Here is a 10,630-nt window from a genome sequence, read left to right on the forward strand (position 1 = left end):
CATATCTGATTGGGGTACTATCTTCAATTCCTATTTCTGGAGAGCTTTTCATGGTGAGTTGGGTACTCGAATGGATCTTAGTACAACTTTTCACCCTCAGACTGATGGACAATCCGAGCGGACCATTCAGATGCTCAAGGATATGTTGTGGGCTTGCGTGATAGACTTTGGTGGTCACTGGGATCTGTACTTGCATTGGCAGAGTTTGCGTATAACAACAGTTATCACTCGAGTATCGATATGGTGCCTTTTGAGGCTTTGTATGGTAGGAGATGTAGATCTCCGGTTGTTTGGTTTGATGCATTTGAGGTTCGACCTTGGGGTATGGATCAATTGAGAGAGTCTTTTAAGAAGGTGAGGGTCATTCAGGCCAAGCTTTTGGTACCTCAGAGTCGATAGAAGATGTATGCGGACAGAAAGGTTCAAGGTTTAGAGTTCGCCGTTGGTAATCAAGTGCTATTGAAGATTTCACCCATGAAGAGGTTTATGAAATTTGGGAAGAGAGGTACGTTGAGTCTGAGGTATATTGGGCCATTTGAGATCCTTGATCGTATGGGAGCTGTTGTTTATGATTTGGCCTTACCACCATTCTTGGCAGGCGTTCATCAAGTTTTCCATGTGTGTATGCAGATAAAGTATCATGCCTATGGTACTTATATTGTTCTTTGGGACTCAATATTGCTTGATAAGAATTTGACTTACGAGGAGGAGGCTATTGCGATTTTGGATAGGCAAGTTCGAAAGGTGAGGTCGAAGGAGACAACTTCTGTGAAGGTGCAATGGAAGGATCATCCTGTTGAGGATGCCACTTGAAAGACTGAGTCCGACATGCGTAGCCGATATCCTTAGTTGTTTGCCGATTCAGGTACTTTTCCATTCCTTTCCCTTCGTCGCTCGAGGACAAGCGATGATTTAATTAGTATCTGATGTAACAACCCATTCTGTCATTATAGCCTTTTTGGTACTTTTACCCCTTTCCCAAGCTTTTTAAGCTCACATTTGACCCGTGGGGACTGTTGACATGCTTTTCAAGGTCTTTGGAAATGATTTGGGTGAGTTCGTGGGAAATTTGGGCTTAAAGCGAATAAGAATTGACTCAAAGTTGACTTTTAGGTAAACGAACCTTTTTCAGGAATCCATCAATTTCGAAAGGTCCGAAGGGTTTTTCAGAACTTATATGTATATTCGGTTCGGTTCCTAATGCACTCGAGTGCATTTTGGGACTTGGATTGGGAAATTGGTTTTGAGTTATCGGGGGTTGACTCGGTCCATGAGACCTCCATTGGGAATTCTGAGGCTACGAGTGCGTTCGTAGCATATTTTTATTTATGTCTGCATCTATGGTTTGTGAGAAGATGGTTTCAGATGATAGACGGGATTTCAGGTTGAATTAGTGAAAACTTGAGAGTTTCTGGTGCCTGTTATAGGGGCAGCAGGACCGCGACAGCCGTTACCCTGCCGTTGTAGCCGCTTGTGTATTTGGGTAGGACCGAAAAAGCAGTCATGGGACCGCAGAAGCGCTAATGTGTGCGCAGAAGTGGGTGACAGGCATTTGGATTCATTAAATAAGTGTTAAAAGCCCTAACTCTTTCATTCAATACCATTCCAACTTTAGAGTTTTTTGGGAGCATTCAAGGTTGTTCTTCATAGAAAATCATTGTGGTAAGTTCTTTCATATTCCTTTCCATTCCTTGTTCCATTAATCACCTTAGGAATCCGTTAAACATGCTAGTTTCATTAAGAGCTTGAGGTTAAAAGAGGGCTTTGAGGGTTCTTCATTCTAGGCTATTAAATCATGAATTATTAATTGGGTTAGCTTCATTAAGCATGGAATTGATGATTAGAAACTATTATTGCATGATTCCTTCCTAATTAGTAGCTAATATATCAAATTGGAAGTTAGGGTTCATACCCAAATTTGGGTGGAGGCAACCAAGCTTAGGTTGTTTCAACTGAATGAGATAGATGAATTCCGGTACCAAACATATGAGAGTACAGCCTTGTACAAGGAGAGGATGAAACACTACCATGATACGAAGATCCTTAAGCGGGACTTCCCGAAAGGGGATGATGTCCTTCTATACAACTCCAAGCTGAAGCTTTTCTCGGGCAAATTGGAATCCAGATGGTCCGGGCCTTTCCAAGTGGCAAGTGTTTCACCCAATGGCGCAATGGAATTGAAGTTCGTAGATGGAACTCGGACCTTTAAGGTGAATGGATAGAGGGTGAAGCATTACCATTGTTGTCACCTAATTTTTGACCACCTGTAGTTTATTTTAATCACCAGAGTCCTTGGATATCAAACAGAGTGAAATATGTATTTTTAGAAGTCAAAATGATTTTATAAAATTATATAGATAATATTTTATCATTCTTATTTGGTAAAATAATTCCTATGATATTTTAAATTATTTAGAAATTAATTTACATATTTATTGCGACTATTATGACATTTGCTAAATTAACCAAGAGAAAAGCAATTTATAACAATTATTTATTTAATTGTCCAAATTGTTAAAATGACAATTAGCAAGTATTTTACTCTGTTTAATTCAAGGAATCTGATTAATTAAATGAAATAATCATTTTACCCCTCAATTTTTTATTTTTTGCATGCTCAATTTATTAGAATTTTATCATAACTAATCGATTATTTAATTGTGATTAATTCTGTAAATTGTTCACGAAATGGCTACAATTGAAAAAAAATCAATTGATAGTTCAATTATGACCCAATTGGAAATCAATTCCCATAATAAAGTCATTTATGCAAATATGTTATTTTAAATTGTCTAATTGGACCAAAAGGCCATGATTGAAATAGGCTGGTTCAATTAAGTCAGTTAAGGGACAATATTTGCGAAAGATAACCGTTACTTGTTTAATTAGTCTTATTTAATTATGATTAAGGATCTAAATTAATTATTCTTTTCTTAATTATGATTATTTATTAAAATAAGTGTCCAAACCTGGTATATATACACATATATACATGGATATACATGTATACATACATGTATATCGCGTGTATACACATATACAAGTTGGAATAACCCATTATTTCTTTTTAAAAATGGACCAAGTCTAGGCCCAATCAGACCGACCCGGCCCACTTCATCTATTAATGGGTAATACCCCATACTCCTTCTCATTTTTGCCTCCAAACACATCTCATACACGTCTCTCTCTCCCCTTACCCCCAAAACCCTAGCGTCGCCTGACTTTTCTTTTTCTCTCTCATAGTCATCTACGCCCAAAATGGCAATTTATCAGAAGGCAACAGCCTTGCACAAGCCTTGCGAGGCATAGAAAGGCAAAGGATTAAATGCTTCTGCCATTTCTCACCTAATCCAACCCAAACATGTTATAAATCCTCCTTCTCTTTTACTTTTCTGAGTTTAAATGATCAAAACTCTGAAAATCTTAATGGGTTTTGTTTGCACTTGTTTGGATTTGCTAATTTTGATTGGTTCTTCATGAACCTTATGGACCGATCACATTTGGGACAGATCTAGCCTTTGATATGTCTGTTTGACTCAATCTCAGCCCTTGGTTGTTATATGAGAAACAAATTCTCAGAAAATGGAATTGTCCCATATCGAAATCAATTAGGGTTTTGGGTATTTGGGGGTTCTATAAATAAGAGCCCCAATACTCATTCTTAGACACCTTCACACTGAATATCATACATATTCACTAATATACTCAAAATACCTAATTTCTAGGCAATTTGCTTTGAGATTTTAAGAGTTTGAGTTGAGTAAAATTTTAAAGTTTATTTTTTGTTTCTTGTGTGGGTTCTATGTGATTAGAGTTGAGGAAAGGAGGTCTAGAAGTCTTCCAAGTTCAAACTCGATCAAGGTTGCGCACAAAGAAGGTAATTCCCCTCCCTTTTTAGTATTTATCTGATTTTCTTTGTTTAATTATAGTTTGATGTAGTTAAGTATGTTTGGTATATTAGTTTTAGCTTAGTTTAGTTTTGTTTGGCTAAATATGTCTTATGTGTTGTTATAGCACTGTCTGTTTTCAGCTAAGCATGATTTAGGTGTTAATTTAGCTTGTTTTAGTGGAAAATGCCTTTGGTATTATTTTGCTTAGTTTGTTTATCTTAAGCATGTATTATATGTTAGTCTTTGTTCTAGTTGGTTAGGATTTATATACTGTTATGGTTAGAGTTGATTAGTTAGTAGTGAGACTTAGGTATTACTGATCCTGAATCTGGTTGTTAAGTGTATATTAGTCTACTTTCTGCCTATTATCTTCCCAAGCACAAGATATAATCATGTTTATGATCTTATTAGCTCATTTGCTGTGTTAAATGTAGTACAATAGTTTTGATTAAATGATATAGAAATTCTATAAATGACTCAAGTGTGTTGGTATTAAATGCCTAAGTTTGTTTACGAGCCATGTTGCCTCTTTTGTCAAGTTGACCATGTTGAATGTGCAACCCCTGCTTACAACATTCTTTGTTTAGTATGAGTCACTTTAAAGTATCATGTCTATTTTGTTGTTTCTATGTACAGTGCAGAAGGATAATGTTTAACCTTGGCATATTGTTCAAAACCTGGTTTGGTTTAGTCCATTGCTAGGATATTTGTTAGACGTTATGCCTTGTTCTAAAAAATCTGCTGAGCATGCTAATATGACTGAATGTTATATGACTGATTACCCTGCTAACTGCTTGTGGTGCCTTTGACTGATGAATGTATGGACTTACTAAATGTGGCTAAGCATAGGATCCCTTGTCTGATACCATGACTAGTATACTGAACCCCTTTTCTCTCATTTAGACTAATAGGTAAGCTAATTTGATTGTTTTGGAGCATGCTTGTACCTATCGTAATTGAGTTCTGTGGTATTTATGGCATATGAGGATTTATTTATGGTGTATTACTTGAACCAAATGTTGTCCTCAAGAATATGTTAATGATACTGAAATATAGAACTCTCCTATTTGCTAGATCTGAAGCTGCATCTATTGAGACTAAAATGACATATTAGTTGACTTGATAGTTGCTAGGACCGTTGTATATTCCCTTTATGACCCTGTTTCCCCAAGCATGAGACTTGTTCCGTTTGGTTCATTGTTAATTTAGTGTCACAAGCCCTCAGAAGATGTTTAAAAGGGGTTAAAAGGATTGTGAATATAGTTTCATCATCTGAAAACCCTTACCCGTATCCTGCTAAGTTTTGTAATGATATCTGATATGCTTTGCTGATAAATATGCTAGTTATGTCCCACATGATCACTTCTTCTTGAACTTGAACCTGTTTGTGCTCACTTGAGAATATTATATGAGCTAGAAGGATATGTACTCTTGCATGATGTTTGCTTAGGTATATATATAGGATGGGATTATTGTGTCTCACTAGCATGTCTAAAAGAGAGTATCAAAAGCATGCTCATACAGTTTAAATGCTTTGACTAGGTGCCTATTTTGTTTACACTTCATGCTTAAAATGTCCAAGATTGTTAGCTGTGATACTATTTGCCTATATTCCCTTTTGTATGGTTGTTAAATGGGATTAAATATGAATAAGGAAGCATGTGTAAGGATCAGATTTGTTGTCTCTATGCTTATGATGAAGAGTATATTATGTTTGTCTGCTCACCTCTATATGTGTCTAAATTGAAAAGTGTGGATTAATGCATTGCCATTAGTTGTGAAGGACTAAGTTAACAGGAGGTTAGCACTTAAGGTATGGACAAAAATGAGGGTGACTTACCTAGGACCTAAGGAGAAGGGAGAAGGGCTTGGGGTTTCTAGCTAACTCAGTCATAATCTTCTATCCTATGTTGTTGAGGTTCCCTCATAGGAATCCATGTCTTATGGGACCCTCCAAAATAAGTAAATGAACTTGTAAAAATGGGTACATTTGAATACTGAACTTTCTGTTTTGGTTTGAAATTACTGTCTAGTATAATTATACTTTTTTGAACTTAGAAAACCTGTATATCATTCATATCAAACCTGTATATTGTTTGTTGTTGCTTTAATCTTATTTGCTAATACTTACATGGAATCCCCTTAGTGTTAAAAACCTTAGTTATGATCCCCTTTTCCTATGTCTTCTTTTATGTGGCTGATTTTCTGAGGTATACAGTAGGGATATATTCAAATATACAAGTATATATGAGTAGTATACTTAGTATATGTGATATGTATCACTTTGTTTGATTAGAGGCTGTTGTTAAGTTATTCTGTTTGGGCTTGCTTCACTTTTTATACTTGTTGGGCTTTCACATTAAAACCTGATAGATGTTTTGCCCAATCTATTTGTTCTCGCTTTTGATAATTTGCTCGGGCCTGAACTTGTTTTATTTGGCAGAGGCCCATTTACTTCATTTCACTTGTTTATTTGCATGTCTCCTGGTTTTGTATATTTTACTTTAACTAATTACATATTATTTTGAGTACTTACAATAGATCCCAATCCTGATCCTCTTCATGTCTCATATAAATCCCAACTTGGGCCATTTAGGCCCAATTTTCCCTAGAAATAGTGAAATGTTCTTATAGCCGAGTAACTAATGTCAATGCGATTCCTTTTAAAGGTAGGAATGTGGGCACCAAAGGAAACCAAGCGAACGATAGGTTAGTTAAGTTCAAAAGGTATGATAGGCTAGTCCTTTCTTTCTATAGCATGAATCCTATAGCATGACTTTTCTTTCTTCTCCATGAATCTCTTAAGATCCGGAAAGATATGAGTCTATATCCCTAAATAGCTACACAAGGTAATGAGTTAGAGTACAGATGTTGTAGATGTTCATGATATGATGTTCCTAAAGCGTTAATGATGTCATTTATTGCTTACACTCACCTCATATACTATTCCCTTCAAGGTGAGGCAGGATATTAATGAGTGCTCCATAAGGAAATCGGGAAATCACGACCTTCCGTCACCCCGATAAAGCATAGTTGTCCCCGAGTCTTTATGCATGCACTATGATGAGCATATTATGATGATGATATAACACCGCGCCTGATTGGCCGGGCAGTCACCGCTAAGGCGGGCAGCTATACACCATGGCCAGACGGCATGGGCAGACACCACTAGTGGGCGGCATGAGATGATACCCCGGACGCGGGAGGACTGGACGCAGGCTAATGATTATTTACACCGATCCGATATGGACGGGCAGCTTATATATATACTTTTGCATATATGATATGATGATGATTATAAGCAAGCTAGCATGCATCACTTCCTTTCTATTTGACAGTCAGATACATATGTTCCTTATTGATACTTCCTTTATTTCATTGATGTGATATTATTGTTTATGCCTCTCATACTCAGTACAATGTTCGTACTGACGTCCGTTTTCTTTGGACGCTGTGTTCATGCCCACAGGTAGACAGGGAGGTGATCTTGATCCAGACTTGTAGAAGCTGTTAGCTGTTTGAGAGCACCCCATTGTTCCGGAGGTGCTTATAGTTACCTTTTATGTACATGTATGTTTTAGGCACGACGGGGTCCTGTCCCGTCCATATGTCTAGTACTCTAGTAGAGGCTCGTAGATACGCAGTGTGGGTAAAATGGTCTCACGAGGTTGCTACCATGCATATATAGATGTATATATTATTTAAATGACCAAAAGGCTTGTGCATATAAAAGTATTTATATCTTCGAATGAAAGATGATTTTCTTATAACTTGAGTATGATAAGCAGTGGAATGAGGGGTCGGGTTGTGACAGAAGTGGTATAAAAGGTGCTCGGTGGCTAGCCCTGGGTACCCGTCGCAGCCCCTGGTCGGGTCGTGACAGAAGTTGTATCAGAGCAGTTCAGTCCTAGGAAGTGTCTATGAGTCGTGTCTAGTAGAGTCTTGTTTATGGTGTGTTGCACGCCACGCTAATAAACAAGATGCTACAGGGCATTTAGGAAAATGACCATCTTTCTTCTTATGAGATCGTGCGATAGAGACGTGTATAAGATTTTACCCTCCCTAATAGTATGTTGTGATTTCAGAAATGCCGCCAAAGGGAAAAGCTACAGCCGCCCAGAAGGACAAGACTATGACGAACAGGCTAGTAGTAAGAGAGCCGCCAACGGATCTAGAAGAGGGCAAGTCACATAATGAGGCCCTATCTAATACTTCCTCCACCCCGCCCAATGTAGAAGAACCAGGGGGAGCTTCAGCTCCAGTTCCTCCACCGGTAGCATCGGATCAACAAGTGACTGAGGCCATCCATTTATTGACACAATTGGTTGCCGGGCAGGCACAACGAAAAAATGTGGGCCCAAGTGATCGGTCAGCTAGTACCCGAGCCCTCGAGCTTATGAGTTTGAATCCTCCGGATTTTTTCGGGTCAAAGCCGAATGAAGACTTGCAAGGTTTTATTGATGAGATGGTGAGAACATTGAGAATTATTCATGCCTCCGAGACTGAATCCATGGAGATGGAATCTTATAGACTCCGAGATGTGGCGGTATTGTGGTATAATAATTGGATAGCATCGAGAAAAGAGAATGCGCCTCCTCCCGTTTGGCAGGAATTCGTCGATGCCTTCATTTGCCACCCGAGGTCCGCCGAGCTAGAGCGGACAAATTTCTAAATTTGAAGCAAGGAACCATGAGTACCCGAGAGTATAGCCTGCAATTTAATTCCTTGGCTAGGTATGCCCCGACTATGGTGGTCGATATGGGAGATAGGGTGCATAGGTTTGTGAGTGGTTTGGGGCCACATTTGTTCAAGGATTGCTTGACAGCTTCGCTAAAAGAAGGGATGGATATTCCCGAATACAAGCCCATGCTCAGAACTTAGAGGGACGACAGCCACCGCCAAGAGGTGATCGTGATATTGATAGAAGGCAAAGCAAGAGGGCCAGATCTATGGGGGCAGGCAGTGATTATAGAGAGGGATCGAGGCAGACTTATTCCCAATATTCAGGCCAGTCGGCGACTAGCGCACCTCCTCGATTCACGGGTAGGAGATTTGATCGTTCTTTTCGTTTAGGACCAGGTCAGAGTTCGAGGGCCTCGGATTCTCAGTTCAGGGAAGACTATAGTCGGAGGAGACCCTCAGTACCGCGATGCAGCCAGTGCGGTAGACTACATTCCAGACAGTGTCGCCAAGGTTCGGATGCTTGCTATGCCTATGGCCAGGTTGGGCATATGATGCGAGATTGCCCGTCAACGAGAGGTATAGTGGGGATTCAGCCCACAGGATCAGCAGCTGGCTCCTCTTAAATGCGCCCGATAGGGCAGACTCCTCAGATTCCAGCAGGCCGAGGTAGAGGCCGAGGGGGATTACCTACTTCAGGTGCCACTCAGCCCCGTATATATGCTTTAGCCGGACGACAGGATCTTGAGTCCTCCCCAGATGTGGTTACAGGTATATTATGCATATTTTCCTATATTGTATATGCCTTGATGGATCCGAGTTCTACTTTTTCCTATATTACCCCGTATGTCGTTGGTAGTATTGGGGTGAAACCCGAGCCAATCAAACCTTTTGAGGTATCTACTCCGGTTGGTGATCCCGTGGTAGCTAGGCGAGTGTATAAAAGTTGTGTGATAGTGATATGTGATCCCCAAACTAAAGCTGATTTAGTTGAGCTGGAAATGCTAGAATTTGATGTGATTATAGGTATGGACTGGTTGGCCTCATGTTATGCTAACGTTGATTGTCGGATGAAAGTAGTTCGATTTCAATTTCCGAGAGAACCCGTGCTTGAATGGAAGGGTAATACAGCATCTCCAAGAGGTAGGTTTATTTCCTATCTCAAGGCAATAAAAATGATAGCCAAAGGCTGCGTTTGTAATCTAGTCCTAGTTCATGATATCGAAGCAAAGTCACCAACTTTCCAATCTGTTCCGGTAGTAAATGAATTTCTGGATGTATTTGCAGATGAACTTCCAGGTAGTAAATGAATTTCGCCATCGATGTGTTGCCGGACACTAAGCCTATTTCTATTCCTCCTTATCGAATGGCTCTGGCAGAATTGAAAGAGCTAAAGGGGCAGTTGAAAGATTTGCTTGAGAAGGGATTTATTAGACCTAGTTCATCGCCGTGGGGAGCACCAGTCTTGTTCGTAAAAAAGAAAGATGGTTCCCTACGAATGTGCATCGATTATAGGCAGTTGAACAAGGTGACGATAAAGAACAAATACCCTCTCCCCAGGATTGATGATTTATTTGATCAGCTACAGGGTGCCCAGTGGTTTTCTAAAATAGACTTGAGGTCGGGTTATCATCAAGTGAGGGTTAGAGAAGAAGATATTCCCAAAATAGCTTTCAGAACAAGATATGGACACTATGAATTCCGAGTGATGTCGTTTGGGTTGACCAATGCTCCGGCCGTGTTTATGAATTTGATGAATAATGTGTTCAGGCCACTCTTGGACTTATTTGTGATAGTATTCATTGATAATATTCTGGTGTATTCTCGCACCGAACCAGAACATGCAGATCACTTGCGTATCGTACTTGGAATTCTTCGAGCTCGAGAATTATATGCGAAATTTTCAAGGTGCGAGTTTTGGCTGAATTCCATAAAATTTCTGGGCCATTTTATTTCAGATGACGGTATTCAAGTTGATACTCAGAAAATTGAAGCGGTAAAGAATTGGCCAAGGCCTACGACGCCTACCGAAGTTCGTAGTTTTCTGGGATTGACAGGTT

General features: G+C 39.5%; 1 protein-coding gene across 1 annotated transcript; it reads left to right on the forward strand.

Annotated features, from left to right (window-relative positions):
* The first annotated feature begins 402 nt into the window (after nt 1-402).
* LOC132637600 (uncharacterized) lies at nt 403-813 on the forward strand. Its single transcript, XM_060354667.1, has one exon. It carries the CDS (start codon nt 403-405, stop codon nt 811-813), a length of 411 nt encoding a protein of 136 aa, XP_060210650.1.
* Nucleotides 814-10,630: the final 9,817 nt, after the last annotated feature.

Source organism: Lycium barbarum, chromosome 4 (genome assembly GCF_019175385.1).
Source record: "Lycium barbarum isolate Lr01 chromosome 4, ASM1917538v2, whole genome shotgun sequence".
NCBI classification, from domain to species: Eukaryota; Viridiplantae; Streptophyta; class Magnoliopsida; order Solanales; family Solanaceae; genus Lycium; species Lycium barbarum.